The 22,543-nt window shown below is 44.7% G+C and overlaps 1 protein-coding gene and 3 long non-coding RNA genes across 4 annotated transcripts in view; 2 read left to right on the forward strand and 2 right to left on the reverse strand.

Annotated features, from left to right (window-relative positions):
• The first annotated feature begins 8,933 nt into the window (after positions 1 to 8,933).
• Positions 8,934 to 22,543, forward strand: part of LOC307224450 — a 122,962-nt gene continuing 109,352 nt past the window's right edge. The window contains exons 1-2 of the long non-coding RNA XR_013842534.1: positions 8,934 to 9,755; positions 11,198 to 16,383. This is a non-coding gene — a long non-coding RNA (uncharacterized lncRNA). The remainder of the gene's footprint in view (positions 9,756 to 11,197; positions 16,384 to 22,543) is intronic.
• LOC307224481 overlaps positions 16,323 to 22,543 on the reverse strand; it is a 149,140-nt gene continuing 142,919 nt past the window's right edge. Inside the window, exon 2 of the long non-coding RNA XR_013842568.1 lies at positions 16,323 to 16,391. This is a non-coding gene — a long non-coding RNA (uncharacterized lncRNA). The remainder of the gene's footprint in view (positions 16,392 to 22,543) is intronic.
• LOC307224437 lies at positions 16,906 to 18,704 on the reverse strand. The gene is made up of 2 exons (XR_013842518.1): positions 18,618 to 18,704; positions 16,906 to 18,033 (listed from the first exon to the last, which is right to left on the reverse strand). It is a non-coding gene; the product is annotated as an uncharacterized lncRNA (long non-coding RNA).
• BMP3 (bone morphogenetic protein 3) overlaps positions 18,732 to 22,543 on the forward strand; it is a 37,749-nt gene continuing 33,937 nt past the window's right edge. Inside the window, exon 1 of the mRNA XM_079990967.1 lies at positions 18,732 to 19,053. Coding sequence (XP_079847093.1) covers positions 18,747 to 19,053 — 307 coding nt within the window. The 5' untranslated portion in view covers positions 18,732 to 18,746. The remainder of the gene's footprint in view (positions 19,054 to 22,543) is intronic.

Genomic DNA, 22,543 nt, shown 5'->3' on the forward strand with positions numbered 1-22,543 from the left:
GGGAGTCTTCTCTTCTCATGAGGTGGCCAGAGTATTGGAGCCTCAGCTTCAGGATCTGTCCTTCCAGTGAGCACTCAGGGCTGATTTCCTTCAGAATGGATCGGTTTGATCTTCTTGCAGTCCATGGCACTCTCAAGAGTCTCCTCCAGCACCATAATTCAAAAGCATCAATTCTTCAGCGATCAGCCTTCTTTATGGTCCAGCTCTCACTTCCATACATCACTACTAGGAAAACCATAGCTTTAACTATGGTTAAATGTCTCTGCGATGTCTCTGCTTTTTAAGATGCTGTCTAGGTTTGTCATTGCTTTTCTCCCAAGAAGCAGACGTCTTTTAATTTTGTGACTGCTGTCACCATCTGTAGTGACCTGCCACATGGGGACATCATTTTGGCAGGCTCGAATCAGATCTAACCAAAGAGTGGACGAGCTCAACAAAATCCTGACCTGCAGGGTTCTTCAGTCTTCAGCCCACATTAGTTTCTTGCCAGCAGGACTGGCTAGCGTAGACTGTGGACTGCCTGCTTTGCTCCTTGCAGTAATTTCGAGAAAATTCTGGGGGGATGTTCCATGCAGTTGTGGTTGTGTGCTAGAATTTTAGAGTTGGAAGGGACCTTGAGGGTCATCTAATCCAATCCCCCTGCAGTGCAGGAATCTCAAATAGATCATAAATAGCAGATGGCCATCTAATCTCCACTTAAAAACCTTCAAGGAAGGAGAGCCCACCGCATTGCAAGGGAGTCTGCTCCACTGTCAAACAACTCTTGCTGACAGAAAATTCTTCCTGATGTTTAGTTGGAATCCTGATGATTAGTTGGTTTGGGTGCTACCCTCTGGAGCAGGAGAAAACAAGCTTGTTCCATCTTCCATGTGATAGCCCTTTAGCTATTTTAAGATGTTTATCCTATCTCCTCTTTCCCAGGCTAAACATACCCAGCTCCCTCAACCGTTCCTCATAAGACTTGGTTTCCAGACCCTTGATCATCTTGGTTGCACTCCTCTGTGGTTGCATACTTCTGGTGTGGTCTGACCAAGACAGAATAGAGTAATACTACTACTCTAGTACTCTGTACTTCTATCGATCGGTCTAGAATAGCATTAGCTCCCCCCTCCCCCGCATAACACTGTTGATTCATGTTAAGCTTGTGGTCTTCTAAGACACCTAGATCTTTTTCACATGTACTACTGGCAAGCCAGTTGTCCCCCATCTTACATTTGTGCAGCTGTATTCCCACCTAAGTGCAGAACCTTACATTTGTCCCTGTTGAAATGCATTTTGTTAGTTTGGGCCCAATTCTCCAATCTGTTAAGGTCCTCTTGAACCTCAGTTCTGCCTTTAGCTGCATTGACTACCCCTCTCAGTTTGGTATCATCTGCAAATTTGATGAGCATCCCCTCAACACCTTCATCCAAGTCATTTATAAAGATGTTGAACAGCAACAGGCCCGGGACAGGACCCTGTGGTACCCCACTTGTGACTTTCCCCCAGGATAACAAGAAAACATTAGTGAGCCCTCTGGGTTCGGTCTTTCAACCACCTACCTCATCCTGCCCATATTTTACCAGCCTCTTCGCTTGCAATAATATCTCTGACAGATGGAAGTGTTTAGAACACCAAAACTCTTCAGATAGGACCTGTTTTTATTTGCAGTTTCTTTGCTAAAGCATATTCACTATTGTCTGGAAAACAAAGGCATGGTGCATTTCCATAGCTCTCTTTGTTGGACTTTTGCGCCAACACAGAGTGTGCGCAGCGACCGGGGCGTAGAAATAAAAGGCTGTCTGCAATATCTTTGCTTCGTTTTATTTCAAAAACATAACAAACGCTGCAAGCCATCACTCTGTGATAGGAATTTTATGGTCTTAGATATATGGTAATATTCATAACTTCACATACATAGATCAACACAGGAAGACCAACCTGGAACCATTTTGATTCCTAAACTGACCAAATCCTTTCTCTGCAAGGTTAAACTGGAAAAGCCTCCCCATTGCCTCTTTCCTCACAAATCCTGTCTCAAGGATATGTCTGTTTGAATAAGGTGTGAGCCTGTGACCTGGCCCAGGAAATAAGTATTTTACCACTACAAAAGAATGGCCAGACTCCTCAGGCAATCCAATCAAGTCACCTGATAGACAGGAGATAAACAACAACAGGAGAAAAACAATATTAAAATTTCTGTGATGTAGGTGGGATGTATCTGAGGGGTGGTCTTAGGTTACACCCCTTCTGTGATGTATGCATAATGTTTCTGGGGGTGGTCTTGATCTACTCCTCCTCACCAGCAGCATACAAAACATTTCATCAACTTAAATACAGTTTTCAGGTATCTGAAGAAGTGTGCATGCACACGAAAGCTCATACCAAGTACTAACTTAGTTGGTCTTTAAGGTGCTACTGGAAGGAATTTTTTTATTTTGTTCAGATAGTCAATTATCCTATCACATCCCTTCCTGTATTCGGTGCAAAAGGAAACTCCCCTTTTAATTAGTCAAATCAAGAGACCACAGGTGTGCGGCTAAGTAGGTCAAACTGCAAACATACACCTCTGAAACTCACCTGGTTCCTGAGTAGCACCATTGACCACCTTAAAATAAAGAAAAACCAACACTCTTATCTTCAGTGAAATCCTGAGTACGCTGAGAACTGGTTAGTGACAGGTTTTGGGGGATGGGTGGAAGAGCACCACATTCTTCCATTCCTTTGAACCTATTGTCTCACTCCGGTGCTCTCACTCACCTAATTCCCCCTTAAAGTAATAAAAACCTGAGGTGGAAAGTAGGCAATATTCTCCAAACTGGAAAGACAAAAACAAAAAAACCCAACCCAAAGAAATCAAGAGATAAATAAAATTAAAACTTCCAAGGATGTGGAAATGGTTTCTTCAAGGTATATTCGGTGTTTTCTTACTTCTACCCTATAAATCAAAGCTTTTGATCTTGGTTAAATTACAGCAAGATTAGAACACCACGTCTGTGCCTGTAGGGTTAGAGAAGAAGGATTTAAATTACAGTGCAAACTTACTAAAAACCATGTTCATAAAAGCACAGATGACTGAGAAGCAACATCTCTTGTGTGTATTGAAAACCAAAGCACTTCTTAGGAGAGGGTGGTTTGATGCCCAGTTTTGAATTGCAAAGTGAGAAATGCAATTACATCTGGACAGTTGTCTTATAGCATCTAGGGACGGGGGGGGGCATGGGTTAAACCACAGAGCCTAGGACTTGCCGATCAGAAGGTCAGCGGTTCGAATCCCCGCCACAGGCTGAGCTCCCGTTGCTCGGTCCCTGCTCCTGCCAACCTAGCAGTTCGAAGCACGTCAAAGTGCAAGTAGATAAATAGGTACCACTCCGGCGGGAACGTAAAAAGTGTTTCCGTGCGCTGCTCTGGTTTGCCAGAAGCAACTTAGTCATGCTGGCCACATGACCCGGAAGCTGTACGCCGGCTCCATTGGCCAATAAAGCGACAGAGTCGTCCGTGACCGGACCTAATGGTCAGGGGTCCCTTTATCTTTACCTTATAGCATCTATCCAAGCAACCCTGCCCCCACAACCTGTCATATGCCTTGGTAAACGCCTTAATCCATGGTTTGCTTGTTGTTGTTTAGTCCGACTCTTCGTGACCCCATGGACTAGAGCATGCCAGGCACTCCTGTCTTCCACTGCCTCCCACACTTTGGTCAAACTCATGCTGGTAGCTTCGAGAACACTATCCAACCATCTCGTCCTCTGTCGTCCCCTTCTCCTTGTGCCCTCCATCTTTCCCAACATCAGGGTATTTTCCAGGGAGTCTTCTCTTCTCATGAGGTGGCCAAAGTACTGGAGTCTCAGCTTCAGGATCTGTCCTTCCAGTGAGCACTCAGGATTGATTTCCTTCAGAATGCAGAGGTCTGATCTTCTTGCAGTCCATGGCACTCTCAAAAGTCTCCTCCAGCGCCATAATTCAAAAGCATCAATTCTTCAGTGATCAGCCTTCTTTATGGTCCAGCTCTCACTTCCATACATCACTACTGGGAAAACCATAGCTTTAACTATACGGACCTTTGCTGGCAAGGTGATGTCTCTGCTTTTTAAGATGCTGTCTAGGTTTGTCATTGCTTTTCTCCCAAGAAGCAGACGTCTTTTAATTTTGTGACTGCTGTCACCATCTGCAGTGATCATCCATGGTTTGCTGGTGGCCCCTAAAACACATAGATGCCCGCCTGTGGAGAAGAATCCCCATCCAGGTCAACAGAGCAAACAGTTCTGCATGTGCCTCTCTCCCCCTTCCATTCAAGTCAATGTGGCAGCCTGAAATGCTGGGCTCTGGATCGGGGCACCCAGGATCTGACACATAAAACTGCCATGTTGAAACAGACCAAGGACCTGCCCAATCTAGCATCCTATTCTTGGCAGCAGCCCATCAGGTACCTCTGGGAGCTCACCAGCAGGGTGATGGAGAAAGTATATACAAATTTTAAAAATCTACATCTTTTGTATAGTCAAGATTACGTTGCAAATTAGAAATGAAGCGCTCAGAACACATCTATTAACCGCTGCAAGAAAGACCATTGCCAGGACATGGAAATCATTACAATTATTGAGTATGGTTTGGTGGGATAATGCAATTTGGCAAACAGCGTTATTGGAAAAAGTGACACAAAAATTCAAAGCAGCAAGGGGCCAAAAGAAACACAACAGTTTTAATACAGTTTGGTGTGATTTTATGGATTATACAAATAATGAGGCATATGGCAGAACAGTTTACAGCACTGTTTGGCATGCATGAATTATATATATTTTTTATTTTCTCTTTTCTCCCTTACTCCCTGTCAATTAAAATTGTTATTGAAACAAAATACTTTTAATAATGGTCAACAATCTTAGCATACCCATTATTATACATCATTTCATATCTGTAATAATTATGATATATATACTTTAACACAACTTTATTCAGAAATGTTCTTTAGTGTTGTTTAATTTTAATTCTCATATTTTATATAACTGTTGCATGCCTTCTGCCAGAATGAAATAAATAAAAATTAAAATGTAATGTAATAAAATGAATAAATAATTAAACACCAATTGCTAGCATAAGCCCTTCTTCTAAAATTTATCCCGTATCTTGACAGAGATAAGCCATTAAGAAATTATACGCTATAACACCACCTGTTATGACATGTCCTTGGCACTTTGCTTTTCCTGATAAAAGCACCTTTTCCGGATACATAACTGGGTTATCTTTATCATTACGGTAATAGATTAACTTCAGTGACTATGATAAGGAGATTGAATCTGATGTGGTGCTTCCTCATTCTTCTTGAAAATCCTTTGCAAGTGCATCTCAAAATAGAGTACAGACATGGCGTCACAAGCACATTGCCGCCCTATCAAATCAATTAAATTATAAGAAATAACCAGTGGCCAGCATTTCAGTGAAAGGTGTATCTAATGAAATCCTCAGCTACTGTTCATTTGCTTTATTAAATGTAATGGTGATCAGCTCATTGAATTTGACAGGGAGGCACACAAAGAGAGAGAGAGAGAATTATTAAATACTCTGATTCCTTCTAAGAATGAGTGGTAGTTTGTATTTACTAAACAGGTGTGTTTTCAACATAATCCAATCCACAAATCTCAGGCAAAGGGACCCCTGACCGTTAAGTCCAGTCGTGGACGACTCTGGGGTTGCGGCGCTCATCTCGCTTTATTGGCTGAGGGAGCCAGCATACAGCTTCTGGGTCATGTGGCCAGCATGACTAAGCCACTTCTGGTGAACCAGAGCAGCACACGGAAACACTGTTTACCTTCCCGCTGGAGCGGTACCTACTTATCTGCTTACACTTTGACGTGCTTTCGAACTGCTAGGTTGGCGGGAGCAGGGACCGAGCAATGGGAGCTCACCCCGTCGCGGGGATTCGAACCGCCAACCTTCTGATCGGCAAGTCCTAGGCTCTGTGGTTTAGCCCACAGCGCCACCCGCGTCCCTATCTGGTACGTTAATGTGCCCCAAATGCCTTCATATCATTAATGGAAGCCCTCACAATTTCATCCCTTCCCCTACACAAACACACACATAGCGCCATGTCTGCACTCCTAATAAAGGCTGCTTTTGGGGGAGGCGGTAGTATCCGCTTCCACTACCAACCCGAGACCCAAGTTTCTTCTCTTTCAGAAAGTGCGAATCCAACTTGTACCATTCATAATATGGAACAGAAAGATGCATACTGATTAAGAAACTAAATCAGAGGGATCACCATATTGATCAGCTGCTGCTGGAAAAAATTAAGGAATCCTTTATAGCTCGTTCAAGACTTAACAAATTTTTTAGCCTTTGTGGCTCAGAACCCACTTCATGAAATGTATGGAACAGTGATCTAAAGGGTGCGGGGTGGAGCTATCTGGAGTGCGCAGGAAAAAAGAGGTTTTTTAAAAAAACAAACAAACAATAAAGCAATATCAAAAGGTCAAAGCAGTGGAGATGATAGCAGCAGTAGGTGTGTCACAGCAGAGAACAACTTAACACAGAATCCAATCAGATAAATCCAACATCCAATCTCTCTCTCTCTCTCTCTCTCTCTCTCTCTCTCTCTCTCTCTCTGTGTGTGTGTGTGTGTGTGTATGGCACACTCACAACTAGCAACCACTGGAGATAGCAACAGCAAAATTGTAAACATGCACCCAAAATTCCATTCTGAGGATTTCTTGAGGGTCACATTTGCAGCTGCACCCAGAGGCTTGCTCTAACACTTTTATTTTATTTAATACAATGATTTGAAGTTGTTCCACAGAACGTCCTCAGGACTGAAATCTCTCATTATTGGTTTCTGAGCATTACAATTTTTGATGGAAACGCCAGCATGAAGTTTTGACATTTGCTGCAAACGTGAACTCCCAGGCCAGCTTAAACTTAACATTACATTGAAGTGAAAGCAATGAAATGAAAAGTTGATCAGTTGGACTCAAAAATGCTGGAGTTTCAAAAAAAAAAAAATTATTTATAAATATTGCCTGCTGGGTAATAGATGTTCCTCTGTGCTCATAATTCACATGATTCTGAATTGCAACAGCATTTGCTAAGGTCATATACACTGTGGAAATGTTTTTGCTTTTTATTCGTTGGTGTTGGTGGTGTTAATATGGGCTACTTGGAAGACGGTTCTCTAGGATGATGATATATTCCAGCTGCAAAACCTTCCACGAAACTCCTAAAGTTCAAACAGAGAAAAGAAAGCAAACTGGAACGAATTAAACACGTGTTGTCTCTCTCGGCCGGCAGGGACAGACCCTGTAGGCAAGGCAAATGTTCTCCTCATAAAGAAAACAGAAACACAGGTGCAGAGCAGGCTAGAGCCGGTCAGATTAGTACACACACACTTTTACAAGAAAAACACTATTCCTGTTTTGGGGCCGTCTTAAGCCCGCGACTTCTTCATTCCTGCTCAGCTATGAGCCAAAGAATGCCCAAACCTGTAGCATATGTCTTTTGATATCACGGAAATATTCAGTACCGTGATCCAAATAGCTATTAAGCTAAAAAGCAGCAGGAAAGCAGATTGGATATAAGTCCCATTTGGGATGAGTTAACTTCTGCGGGATCTCAATAAGCCGTGAGCTAGGGTAAAATTGGGGGTGCTGGCAGTGCATTTTAAAAACAGCAACCTGGTGACCCTTTAAGGCAGGTTTATACATCTCCACTTGGCAGGACACCTGTAGCAAGTAAGGACTGTCTGCAGCTAACCAGTTAGGGAAGCTTTTAAAGGACCGGTTCTCTTCCCCTGCAGCATCCCTTCTAAGCCACAAAAGGCTAATTTTATGTATCGGCAATGAATTTGCTGTTGTGGGCTTATTTGCATGAGTGTTTTTAAGCAGCATGCTGAGCGAGAAACGGGCTGAGGATGTTTTATTTCATTTTGCATTATTATTGCTAGTGCTTTTCTGCACACCTGCATTCAAATCAGTGTGCAGTTAAGACAGTAAAATGAACAACGAAGCAAAAAAAGCAAGGCGGATGCCTGTTTAACTCCAAATGCCTAAACTGTCCTATATCCATTTAATATGTTGTTGTTGTTGTTTAGTCGTTTAGTCGTGTCCGACTCTTCGTGACCCCATGGACCAGAGCACGCCAGGCACTTCTGTCTTCCACTGTCTCCCGCAGTTTGGTCAGACTCATGTTTGTAGCTTCAAGAACACTGTCAAACCATCTCGTCCTCTGTCGTCCCCTTCTCCTTGTGCCCTCCATCTTCCCCAACATCAGGGTTTTTTCCAGGGAGTCTTCTCTTCTCATATAGGCCCACTGAATTCAATGGCTCTTACTTCTGTTTGTTTTTTTTAAATAAAATTTTTATTAATTTCCAAATTTTTTAACATAAACAAAAACAACATAAAAACAAACACAAAAACTCATATTTTCTTAACCTTATTTCCATAACCCTCTTTTCCCGGACTTCCCCATACCTTTCCCTTTTTGCATCCTTAATTTTAAACCATTATTCAGCAACCCTTCTTAACCAATTAAGTGTAAATTCATTCTCTTTTTCAATTCCACCCTAAAATTAAACACAATTTTCCGCTGCAATTCTACGTCTTCTTTCCCCTCAGCATTTTAGCACTCCTCAATTTTATAATAGTTCTTAAGATACATCTTAAATTTCTTCCAATCTTCTTCCACAGTCTCTTTCTCTTGGTCGCGGATTCTGCCGGTCATTTCTGCCAATCCCATAAAGTCAATCACTTTCGCCTGCCATTCCTCCAGCGTGGGTAGCTCTTGTGTCTTCCAATACTTTGCTAGAAGAATCCTTGCTGCCGTAGTAGCGTACAAAAAGAAATTCTTATCCTTCTTCGGCACCAACTGGCCGACCATACCCAAGAGAAATGCCTCCGGTTTCTTGTTAAAGGTGCACTTAAGCACTTTCTTAATTTCATTATAAATCATTTCCCAGAAGGCCTTAATCTTTGGGCAGGTCCACCAAAGGTGGAAAAAGGTACCTTCAGTCTCTTTACATTTCCAACATTTGTTATTGGGCAGATGATAAATCTTCGCAAGCTTGACTGGGGTCATGTACCACCTATGGCTCTTACTTCTGAGTAGGCGTGCCTAAGATTACGCTATCCACAGCTCGCCTGAGGGCAGGTGAAGAAGATTCTTCCGGGGATTGAGCACCACTTTGTCCCCACCCATCATAGCAGAGAAAGGCCCAAGAAGCCATTCAAAAGGTTCCTATGGGCAAAGGTGAGCCCTGTGATCCCAGTGTGGTGTAGTGGTTAAGAACGGTGGACTCGTAATCTGGTGAACCGGGTTCACGTCTCCGCTCCTCCACATGCAGCTGCTGGGTGACCCTGGGCTAGTCACACTTCTCTGAAGTCTCTCAGCCTCACCTCACAGAGTGTTTGTTGTAAGGGAGGAAGGGAAAGGAGATTGTTAGCCGCTTTGAGATTCCTCAGGGTAGTGATAAAGCGGGATATCAAATCCAAACTCTTCTTTCTCTTCTTCAAATGGCTGTGGGCTGGGGTGGCCATTGCTGTCTGATGAAGAAGAAGAGGAGGTCATATGGGACACCGCAAGGAGAGAGCAGCCTGAGAGGGAGGACAGGGTCCCTGCCCCTTTGCCTTTAGGGGTTGGGAAGGGGGACATTCCTGCTCGCTCCCTGTCCTGCTCCATCCAGGTGAGGGAAGGATGAACAACTGAATGAGGTGGAGAGTCAGAGGAGCTAACTCCTATCGCTGATAACTTGGCCCTGCCTCCACTTTTAGCAATGCTTGGTTATATTTAAGGTTGTCAACCATTTTGCGCAAAGGATAGAGGGGGGTTTGCCCTGCCGGACTTAAGACTTTATTATGAATCAGCAGCTTTCTGCTGGTTGAAACACTGGCTACTTCTTGAGAACACTGACATTTTGGATCTGGAAGGGTATGATAATAGTTTTGGTTGGCATGCATACTTATGGTACGACAAGGTAAAGGTGTATAAAAGCTTTAAAAACCATATTGTAAGGAAAGCATTGTATAACGTTTGGATTAGATATAAAGATTTGTTGGAAAGTAAAACCCCTAGGTGGGTGTCACCAATGGAAGCTAGGGAAGTAAAAAAGCTTAATATGGATTCTAAATGGCCAAAATATCATGAGATTTTAGAATATGATGGCGAAAGGGTGAAACTTCAGAGTTATGAGAAATTAAAGCCAAAGGTTCGAGACTGGTTGCATTACCATCAGATAAATGAGACGTTTAAACAGGACAGGAAAATAGGATTTCAGAAAGAGAAGTCAAAATTAGAAACAGAACTGTTGGAACCCAATACTAAGAACTTATCAAAAATGTATAACTTGCTGTTAAAATGGAATACACAGGATGAAATGGTGAAATCAGCCATGATTAAATGGGCACAAGATATCGGTCATGATATTATGTTTGCTGACTGGGAACAGTTATGGACCACCGGTATTAAATTTACTGCATGCAATGCCTTAAAAGAAAATATTATGAAAATGATCTACCGGTGGTACATGACCCCAGTCAAGCTTGCAAAAATTTATCATTTGCCTAGTAATAAGTGTTGGAAATGTAATGAGACTGAAGGCACTTTCTACCACCTTTGGTGGACCTGCCCAAAGGTTAAAGCTTTCTGGGAAATGATCTATAATGAAATTAAGAAGGTCCTTAAGTGGACTTTTCCTAAGAAACCAGAGGCTTTCCTCTTGGGCATGGTTGGCCAAGTGGTGTTAAGGAAGGACAGGATTTTCTTTATGTATGCCACTACAGCAGCAAGAATTCTACTGGCAAAGTATTGGAAGACGCAAGAACTACCTACTCTGGAAGAATGGCAAACAAAGGTGATTGATTTTATGGGACTGGCTGAGATGACGGGCAGAATCCGGGACCAGGGGAAAGAGACAATGGAAGAGGACTGGAAGAAATTCAAAATATATCTTAAAAATAATTGCAAAATTGAGGAGTGTTAAGATGTCAGGGGGTAAGAAGTAAAGAATTGCAGCAGTAAACAAAAAAAACTTAAGAAATTTTTATGAAAGGGAATTAAGACAATGGACCTAAGGGTTGCTAAAGAATTATTAAACAAGGATGCAGGGATGGGGAGGTATGGGGAAGTCAAAGAAAGAAGGGTATGAATTGATGAGCTTGAAGTTGTATTGTTTTATACTGTTCTTTATTATTTGTGTGGAAAATTAATAAAAATTATTATAAAAAAAAAAAATAAGGTTGTCAACCATTTTGTTTTAATTCTTGTGTATTTATGACGTTTATTAAATGTGGGCATTTGGTTGTTCCATGTGATTCTAATTTGGGAACTTTACTTTGGGCATGATCCGAGACACACATTATTTTTAATTGGCATTAGATTTTATTAAAATGCTTTTCATATGCTACAATTTATTAATATTTTCTACCCCCATTATTGTTCATGCCTGTCCCAAAACTGCCATTTCCTGAAGACCTGCCAAAAGTGGGACCTGGGCATATTCCAAAAGTGCTAGAAGACCACCTTGCCTGCACTGGCTTTTGCTACTGGGGCTAAGCAAGCATAGGGACAATGCTTGGCTTTGATTTATGTTTACTGGGCATCACGCTTTGTTGTTTTGCTTCCTAAGACCGTTGGTAGTTTCAGTACCTAAATGAATACGCAGCAGTAGCAAGTTGCGACAAGACTAAGGAATAGTGTTGAAGAACTGCAGTATCCAAATGTAATTATTAGCATAGCCCATCCTTGTGTCTGTTGATGGAGCTTGGAAGGATAATGCTTGGATAAGTCTCAGAGGGATTGCAAATACCCCACAAGATATAGATATGTGCTATTGTTAACGGAGAAATCCGAGGGCTCCCTTGGACGAAAAGTAAAGACACCAACCAGGACAATTAGAGCAAAACAGCAGCCTGTAGGCTTGGTCTTTATTGAAGACTGTCGCGACAGGACTCCCACCCACTGCAAGATGAAGTAAGATGGAAGCCCAGAAAAAAAGAAGACCCCAACTTTTATTAGTTATTAATCCCCCAAACTACACCCCTAAAACTACATCACAACTACATCATTGATACATCACAAAAAGGAGGGGTTGAGGGAGGAGTTGTGGTGGTAACCTGAGTGTCGTGTCACCTGGCTGGTTCCCCCTTTCCCCCTCCCCATGAGTACTTTCAGGTGACAAAGGGGAGTTTGCAGTATCCTGCCCCCAGAGGGAAGAGCTGATCATTGTCCTTTGTTCTAGTTCGTGCTGAATCCACTCCCATATGCAAGTTCTTTGTGACCTTGATGGTCTTCTGTCTAGGACCATCAGGGTTGGCATAACAACTGGGCAGGGCTCCTGTGTACATGCTGGTATGCTCAAGGGGTTGTGGCCGTCCTGTATCAAACCTATCCCCTTTGATAGTCCTTTCTTCACGGAGCAAAATAAAAGTGGACCGGTGCAGATCCGATGTATGGAACGGTGCAGATCCAATGTATGGTTGATTTTCTATGAATTTATAACAGAAGCGTCGTGTATGTCATGTGTGAGAGTGTGTGTGTGTCAGGTTTGTACAAACTGGATGATTTCCGGGGGGGGGGGGTTCCCTGCGACACTATCTAATATATTTTACAGATATCCAGTGCCTTTTTTCTGGGGGGACCCAGGGATATGCATACCCCTAAACATTTTGTGAATCTTTGTACTTTTGTCCATTTACTGTACAGTGGTACCTTGGTTTACGAACTTAATCCGTTCTGGAAGTCTGTTCTTAAACTGAAACTGTTCTTAAACCGAGGTGTGCTTTCCCTAATGAGGCCTCCCGCCGCCAGTGCCCTTCCACCATTCAGATTCCATTCTTAGACTGAGGTAAAGTTCTCAAACTGGGACACTATTTCCAGTTTTGCAGAGTTCGTAAACCAAATCGTTCTTAAACAGGATGGTTCTTAAACCAAGGTACCACTGTATTTATTTTCCCCGATTTGACCTACATGGTGATTTTCCTGAGTCAGAATGATAGTACCCCTAAACATTTTTTAAGGAAAAAAGCACTACAGATATCTAATATTCATGCTATGCAATCCTAGTCAAGACAAACTTTAACTAAAAATAAAAAAATAAAAGGTAGCCATATTAGCCTGTAGGGGGGAAAAGAACTCCAAAATTCACAGTTGTGCAATACTTGTATTAAGACCAACCAAATTGTGTTGCAATACTGTTGTAAACTTTTCAGAAACTTTAATCAGACACAAGGCACTGGTGGTTGGTGGGTGGTGTTAACAAATATTAGGTTGGATATTGTAGCCCTCAGGTCAGCAAAGCTTTTACACTCAGTTCCAAGATGGAGATTGCTCAACTGACTAGGTTTCTGCTAGGTGCTAGAAGCATCTACTTGCACACATAAGACTGGAACAAAGAAGCAATGGTGTCTCCCCGTACTTTAAAACACAAAAGGCCAGCAGACCTTTCCCACGTTGTAAAGAAAACACAAGTGTTGAGGAGAGAGCCCAAATAAAGAGACCCTTGGCAGTTTTGGAGTTAATTTTTCAAGAAAGAATGCAAATGGCTGAGCTCCTGTAATTTCAACACCTCCCAGAGCCAAGGCTCTGTTCCCTCCACCAACGCTCATGCAAAGTGTCTACACACACTGTGCTTCAGTCTAGCGAAAATGTAGCAGCTGAGCAAAGCTTTGCTTTCCTCGCAAGAGCTGACACCTAAAGGATCCACTGGAAAATAATGCTGGCATTACTAAACTTATTCCGTGGCGCAATGAAGCAGCTTTCTTCATTAGACAGTAAATGCATAGGCGGTTTAAATCATTAGCTGATGATAATTACAGATTAGGAAAGATCTTGCGTACAGAGAAACGATCTGCGCTGAAGTTGTATTTGGACCTCATGTTGAAATTCTTAAAAATGCTTCAGTTCTGCAGACACAGTGAAAGACCAGCAGCTTATTAGTGGCATTGTTATTGCAATCAAACCATGAGATTGTAAATCAGAGATGGCTGCAGATAGGTTATGAGGATACTAAGGAAGCAAAGTGCAATTTAACGAAGTCTCGCTCCTATCATAAGCCACACCAGCATTTTAAAAGGCAAATCAATTTCAAGTTGGTAGATCTGCCTCAGTTTTGTACAAGACACCTGTAGAAGTGTTTTGTGAAGGGGCTCATAATTCTCTTAAGGTACCCCATTAACCAAAGGGAGGTGAGCCTAGGATGGAGGGGGGGTGGCAGAGCCACAGTGAATTCAGCTGCTTCACAGAACTACAATGCTGCTAAATTACCATCCCAACTTCCGGAAGGACCCATGGAAGCAAATAAAAGTATGTACGGCAAGTACACCTTGTGCTATGGAAGTGGAGAATCAAGTATTTGCTGTTCCAGCGCTCCCTTCCTGTGGAAAGTTAGCATCTGAGGGATAAGAGTTCTTCTCTTTCTTCTTTGGCGATCACTCGTAGCCGAGAAAAATTGTCTTCCATAAACATGGTTATAACAATGAGTCCGTAAGTGACTGTGGAGGCCAATTCTGGATCCACATGTCCTTCCACAGTGGGAACATTGGTTCCCAGGCGGGAGCTGATCACGGTGTGGATTTGCCAAGCGTTCCTTCCTCTTGGCACATTTCTCCCTTGCGTCCTGAGTTTGAGTGTCTTCAAAGCTCATGACACCTTTGGCAAAGGCTCTTCTCCAACTGCAGCGCCCGCAGGCCAGTGTTTCCCAGTTGTCAGTGTTTATACTACATTTTTAAAGATTTGCCTTGAGACAGTCTTTAAACCTCTTTTGTTGACCACCAGCACTATGCTTTCCATTTTTAAGTTCAGAATAGAGTAGTCGCTTTGGAAGGTGATGATCAGGCACAACATGACCAGTCCAACAAAGTTGAAGAACCATTGCTTCAACACTGGTGATCTTTGCTTCTTCCAGTAAACTGATAAGAGTTCTAGCCTAGTCTTCTCTCTGACACACTAGCTTTTTACAGGCAGTGAGCTCTTCATGACGAGGAGAAGTTCAGCCAAGTGGTCCTTCATTCTCCCTTGCTCTCAGGGTGTTTCCCCCTGAACGTTCTGTTCGCTTATTCCTTCCACGAAGAACTATCAGAGCAGTTCACATAATGAAAGGTGCAATACCCCATAAAATATAATCAAAAACAGAAAACAATGACGTACGTGTGGATTGTTCCCAAGAGCCAGATATTATAAAAAGAGCAAAAGAGGAGAGAAATTAAGAGGCACCTTTTAAAGAGTTTTGAATGTGGTTTTGAATGGGAGATTCAAATATCAAACCAAAAAGGAGATGGAACATTCCTCACCTCTCACCTGCTTGTTTGCTGGTCTTCATGAGTGGCTGAAATGGAAAGCTGCTCCTCAGCCACCACACTCGCATGCTAAGAGCCAGAGACCAAGAATCCTTTGAAGCTTAATGGCTCAATGCATTTATTAATAAACAATTCTTTATTGATACATGTAATATGTTTAAGGTGCCCACTTAATATATAAAAATCACCCACAGATCATAATCAAGCAAGACTCTGAAGCAAATGGCATTTGGGGGAAGAAAGTTGCAATGTAGCTTTTTCACATTTCTTTCCCTTGCTTAGTCATTCGGGGTCAAACAGGCACTTCAATAAAATCTAGGGAAAGTTTGCTCTCTCCCCTCCCCTTCCCCCCCCCCACTCTCCGTTTAATCTCTGGTTTCATTAATTGATTGTGTTTTGTTCACTTCCAGATGTGTGAATTAAGAATTCCAGCTGACTGGAACTTCTTTTCTATTGAGGAATGCTAGCTGGAGCATTAGCCGAAAGAGGACATTTCTGCATGTTCAATGAGTTGATTCCAGTGGTCTGTTATGGGGGCGGTGAGAGTGGGACGTGTTTTTCTTCTGGCTGGCTGTGGAAGGGAACTGGCAAAGCTGGGGGGGGGGGGTAAATGAGGCCTGTGAATGATCCTGTTTCAGGGAAACCTAGAACCAGACTGTGATAATGCAAACTGTGTTTAAACGTAATTGCATTCAAAAAAATAGAAAGGGGGCAATGGGGGGAGGAAAGTTTGCATCCCTAAATGCGTGTCACTCCATTCTTACAACCCTGAAGTTAAGACACTCCGGCTGCAACACTCCCATCAGTTAAAAGCACAGTAAATCCCACTGATTCCATTAATTTGTGTTCAGAGGATTTAAGTATTAGTTCCATTTATTTCAAAGGAAATTAATTGCCCTCATCTTTAAAAGCCCATCAAAACCAGCTGAAATACAGGCTGCTTTATAAGCCTGAAACCATAATCCACAAACCACAATCTCCATTGTAATCATGCTAAATTCCAGAGGCGAGCTGAAATTTCTCAGAAGGCATTTTTCTCGGAACATTTCTGATACATATCCCCCCCCCCCATTTTACTCCTCTGGAAAAAAGTAGGCTACAGTGGTACCTCGGGTTACAGACGCTTCAGGTTACAGACTCTGCTAACCCAGAAATAGTACCTCGGGTTAAGAACTTTGCTTCAGGATGAGAACAGAAATCCTGCGGCGGCAGCAGGAGGCCCAATTAGCTAAAGTGGTACCTTGGGTTAAGAACAGTTTCAGGTTAGGAACGGACCTCTGGAATGAATTAAGTTCTTAACCCAAGGTACCACTGGACTTTGAAGGATTTTCTCAGACTACTCTTCACTATCTTTATTTCTGTTTCATGATCAGAGGTGATTTCTATCCAAGGTGTTCTGTAATCAAGCTAAGGTGAAGTTAGGCTACCAGTGACCATTGCTTCTGCTGCCATTTGCAGCAGCAGAAATCCAGCAAAATTAAAACCTCGTGGGTTGGGAGAGAAAGAAGCTGTGCTACTGTCACTGCTAAGCCTCATCCCCAAGACTACTGGAGAATTTCTCCTTCCCTTGGAAAAATCTTGCAAAACACTCTCCCCAGTTCTTTTATCTGCAAATAGGCTAGAGAATTTCCAGAAATCATTTGCACACAGCTGTTGCCAAATTACTTATTTCAGCACCATTCTTGAGAAAGTGGTTCGTGGATTGCAGTCTTGAGTGAATCATATATACCTTTTCTAGCTTCTCCTGCTGGTGCAGAGGAAATTAAAGCATGACTGAGCAAGGGGAGTGACACAGGTTATGTTTGTTTTCAAAAGTCACCTGATGGAGTACCCGTGTAGACATGCTCTGAAACAGCAGCCATCCACGAGGTTACAAAGAGCAGTGGGATGAGACACCGCACTTTGTAAGGGGTTCTGTTTAGCAGCTCCCGTTTTCTTGATTTTAAACTTGAAGTGCTGGTTTTGGAATAGCACAGCGGCCGAGGGAGCATGATCCCAGCCAACCCTCAATTAAAAAAATAAAAATCGCTGTATGTTCACAGTATGTCATGAAAGCAAACCATTCCATTGGTCCTAGTTCCCCGTCCCACCTGCAAAAATTGCACATTCCCTTAGACATGCATGGTTCTAGTGTTCAAAATTTGTACTGTTGTACTTTTTTGCAACAGTCCTGCGAAGTAGGCTGCGACAAATCCTAACCTCCTTCGTAGGACTGTTGCGAAGAGTACTCTTGATAATTTTGGAACACTCGAACCATGGACGCCTAAGGGAATATGCTATTTGTGCTGATGGCAGTAATCATTCCAGGGGATTATTCTCAACTGCCCAATTTCTAACGAACCCTGCAAGTCAAATGAAAGCACCGTGCTGATAAAAAAACAAACAAACAAAAACTCCTATTGATTCTAAAGTTGTTCTCATGCAATTCCTCTCTACTTCACCAGCGATCCAAAAAACGATACATCCCAACTCAAAGGCGTGTCTCGGGGTCCTTTCTTGTGTAAATGTGCCTGCAGGGCGAAAATCTGTGCAGAAGACGGAACAATCCCCACCCGCTTCGAACGGGGAGGCATCTTCACTTTCACAAAACCTGAGCTGGGGGCGGTGGCGGGTGTGTGCTAAGCGAGCAGGATCTCCTTCATCTCTGCGCGGGTGATCCTAAGGATCGCTGGCGAAAGTGGCCGCGCAAGCGGAATACTCTGCAGGCGTGCCATTATAAAGACGATCCCGCTTCACGTTCCCAGCCTTCTTTTCTCGGGGTTTTTTTCCCCGCCCCTCCCTGTAAGGAAGGAGCCAGGTGGGTCGAGAAGAGAGAAGCCGCCCCTTCCTCCGCTCCTCCTCCTCCTCCTCTTCCTCCCCACCCCTCCGATTCTTGTCTCCTGCTGCTGCTGCTGCTGCTGCCGCCTGCGGCAAGGGACACCATCCAGGGGAGCGCTCGACTTGGCAGCCACAGGCGTGTGTGCGTGTGTGTTTCTTTTGGGTGGTGTAATTCCTCCTCCGCCACCCCTCGACTTTCTCGCGCGCAGCCGGCTTGGCTCAAAGGAGAGAAAGGCGGCGCGATTGGCTGCTGATTACCCAGCGCTGGGACTTCTGCACACACGCCGGAGACAAAACTCAGCCCAGGGCTTCGCCTGTCCCACTCGAGGCAGCGGGGAAGGAACCTGCGGCAGCTGCGGAGGCGCGCGCAACGGACGGACGGACGGACTTGCCTACTTGCCTGCCTGCCTGCTTGACTCCCCTCGCGCCACAAGCACCTCAGGCAGCGCGCAAAGCGAGAGAAGCCTCGCCACCCAAGCCCACCCGTCCCCCTTCTCCTCCTCCTCCTCCTCCTCCTTTTCCGCCTAGTGTTTTGTAAGCACCCACCTGCTGCCCCGCTTCTCCCTTCACCAGCTTGGACGGAGCGCGACTCCCTTGGCGCGCCGCCGCCGCCACCGCCGCCTTCCCCCTCAGTCTTGTGGAAAAGAGTCCCTTCGGCTCGGGAAGGCGAGCGCAATGGCGGGCGCTCCCCGCGCGCTGCTGCTGCTGCTTTGCCTTGGCCTCAGCTGGAGCCTGCTCGTGGCCCCCGGGGAGCCGGCGCTGGAGCGCACGGGCGGGCTGCGGAAAAGAAGCCGGGCGTTGGCTGCAGGTGACCAGCCCGCCCCGCTCGTCGTCTCCCCAGAGGACAAGGTCTCGGAACACATGCTCCGGCTCTACGACCGGTACAGCGGCGGTCGGCCCGAGGAGTCGGCGCCCGGCGCGCCGCAGCTGCTCCACCTCCGCGAGGGGAACACGGTGCGCAGCTTCCGAGCGCTGCCAGCAGGTGAGCCCAGGCGCCCGCGCGCGCGCGCCAGCAGGCAGCCCACAGCCGAGCCCGCCCCGGGTTGCTCGGGTGGGGAATGTGTGCGGGGTGTGTGCCGTGAGGTGTTTGGTTTGATGTTTGCGCGCCAGGGAGATTGGGCACGCCGGGCAGCGCGCGCGCCCGCAGAATGACAGGTCCCCGCGCCAATCCCTTCGCCCGGGGCGTCGCGCGCAAAGCGCCGTTGGGTGGGCGTAGCGCGCTCCGGGTCGCCGCGGGCACGCAGTGCCCCCCGAGGGGGCGGCTTGGCGGACGCCAGGTGAGGAAAGAGAACTTACCTGGGCAGCTTTGCCCGTCGCCGGCTAGCGCGCCACAGGCGCCCTCAGCACAGGCGTCGTCGTGGCGCCCGGACACGACGCGCGTCGAGCTTGGCTAACGCGGGGGAGTTCTTACCTAGCGTTACCCAGCGCCGGGTTCAAATCAGGCGTGTGGCTTCTGGGACACATGTATACAGCGCGCTAAGGGCGCTTCCCTCCTCTTTAAGGGCCGTTTTATGTGAAAAACAACATTCCCAAGGAGTGGGGAAATTTACCATCTCTCTTCTCCGTGTGGTTGTGGTGAGCTGGTGCTCTTTCAGCCAGGTGGGTGTCCTGCGCCCGTTGCCCGAGAAATCGGATATATTAAAAGCAGGAATCTGCAATAAGCCGCCCCTGTGTGGGCTCCGGAGAGTCAAAACTGCGCTCCTGCAGAGAAAATGACCAAGAGCGAAAGGTGGAGGAGTTCCGTGTCAAAACAGTTTTTTGTTTACTCAGATCGCTTGAGGTTTCCTTTCTCTCTCCCTCCCGCTTTTGAGATTTAACCAGGGCTGTCTATCCTGCGTCTTCTTGGAGACCTCCTGGGTGACATTAAAAACAACAAGTAAACAACTCCTCCGAGTTGCTTTCGACATACTTTCCTTACCAAAAGCAAATGATGGCCATGGGTTTTAATTTTAAAAGGTGGATCTTCCCCCGCTAGTGAATGCTTTATTCAACCCATTTCTCCGTGTAATATCGGTTTGGGAGAAATGATTACTCACCAGAAGGTCCTCCGCTGCTCACAGAGCTCCCTTTTTCTAAAAAAACGCTTTTGTAGGTTAAAGCCAAATCATACATGATAACGTCCAATGAAGGATAAAAGTTCATTGAGAGATCAGGAAGTGGGGCTCTGTCTTGCTTCTGCTCCAGTGAACTCTGTAGGGATTTGGTGAATGATTTGACAGCTGGACCGAGACCACAGACTGCACTTGTCTCAAACCACCGCAAAGAGATTTTCCAAAAGTTGCTACATGCTCAGACCTCAGAAAGTCTATTCCTGGGCACATACCTGAAATCCACAATATAAATATACCCTGAGCACCACTGACAAAATGGCATGGGTGGGTGATGGTTAAAATGACACCCCAATCCTAAACCCAATGGACACAAGCCAGGGAAAATCAGCTACACTTAAGACCCACTGAAATCTATCTTTGACCCAAGTGTTTACCTGTACGGTTTGCAGTCTGACCATGCACTTGTTTACTTGGAAGCAAGTTCCATGGAGTTCAATGGGGCTTACTTCTTGGAAAAGATGCTTATGATTGACAGCCTAAATCACATTGATTTAAGTGGGGATTCGGCGGCCCCTCTACCTTTCTGTGCATGGCATCCAATTATTGGGATTGACTTCAATTGATTTCAGAGAAATATATTTCCAGGTAAAGATGTGCAAGACTGTGGTGTCAGGTTGCAATAGATGAAACGGTTAGTCCACAATTAAGGTGGTGGTGGGGTATTTGAGATAATTTGTGTGCCTTGATGGGGTGGACAGATGACCTAATGACTTCATAATGTGGAAGCAAGTGCCGTTTATTTCAGTAGGTTGTGCACCTAATCTGTTTACGATCAGAGTGCAAGTCCAAGTAGATAAGCAGTATGCAGCCCCAGTCAGGTGCCTAGCAGAAATGCCACAAGCAGAATATGATGAAGATGGCTGTATCTTACAGTTCGGCTCTAGTGTCTGGTAGCCAGGGGTATATTGCTTCTGAACATGGATGCTGCACTCTGACTAATCACCTAGCACCCCGGCATTTGTCTATACTTTTAAAAACTCTTTACCCATATCTTGCAGCAAGCGAATGCAATGCTATCATACACATTGTGTATCATACACTTCCTTACATTTCTCCCGAGCCGCTTGTGAGTCCGTTTTAATGCACTCTGCTTTTTTGAGCATGGAAACAAATTTATTTCCATTTTCTTTTTTCATATGGCTCAGGATTTTATAATGTCGTATGGTGCCTAATCTTTGGTTCGTTTGTTTTTCTAAACTTGTAAGCCTTCTTTGAAGATTCGAGCACTCAATGTGAGTGTGAGAGACACGGCGTCAGTGGTTATTGCAATCTAATTACAGTGTCATCAAAAGGAAAAGGACCCAGAATCCTCCCTACTCTTATACCAGTATATTTTCTAACTATTGCGCCTTCCTCTTAGTTATGCATGCATTTGCTGCATGCTTAGCTGAAGAAACAGATGCAGTGTATTATAGACTATGTCAGTTAATAAGTTGTTTTTGGCACACCATTAGTAAGTCAGTAAAACATATAGCCCTGTTTGAAATAACCATGTGCTTGATGTACTTGAAGCTTGGGCAGTTTCTACTGCATCGCATATATCTCGCAGACAAGCTACTGGGAGTTCCTTTCTTCTTCTGTAGTTCAGGACTGGGATAAATTTTACACACACAGAGAGAAACAATTTCTTAGTCATTGTTTCTGCAAAGTAGGATGGCTTGATTCTAAGTACAATCATGCCCGTGGAGTTTGAAGAAACTCTCAGGATTCCCAAGGGTCTGTTTAGCATAGAGGTTTTAGCCTGCTGTTACATAGTAATTAGTGATCTTCTAGTTCTGGTGTGTTCTCACATCCACAGTTAGAAATTAATGCTAAAAGCAAGCCACTTAATTTCAGGGAGATCCAGTATTGAGTGGAGTGCTTCAGCCCTGGAAAGCTGCAGCAGGGAATAAAACTCATCCTGAAAAGACATTCAAGACCAGGTTGAATCCCTCTAAATTTATGCAGGATTTCCTAGGAATGTAGGATGTCTGTCTATCAGTCTCTAGGAGAAGTAGTGGTGGATTTGGTGCTGTGTTACATCAAACCCATCCTATGCATGTTTAATCCCTAGTAAGTGTGTTTAGGGAGATGCTGTGGTCTAAACCACAGAGCCTAGGGCTTGCCGATCAGAAGGTCGGCGGTTCGAATCTCCGCAACGGGGTGAGCTCCCATTGCTCGGTCCCTGCTCCTGCCAAACTAGCAGTTCGAAAGCACATCAAAGTACAAGTAGATAAATAGGTACTGCTTCTGCGGGAAGGTAAATGGCGTTTTTGTGTGCTGCTCTAGTTCTCCAGAAGTGGCTTAGTCGTGCTGGCCACATGACCCGGAAGCTGTATGCCGGCTCCCTTGGCCAATAAAGCAAGATGAGTGCCGCAACCC

The sequence above is a fragment of the Podarcis cretensis genome (genome assembly GCF_951804945.1).
Source record: "Podarcis cretensis genome assembly, chromosome: 9".
NCBI lineage: Eukaryota > Metazoa > Chordata > Lepidosauria > Squamata > Lacertidae > Podarcis > Podarcis cretensis.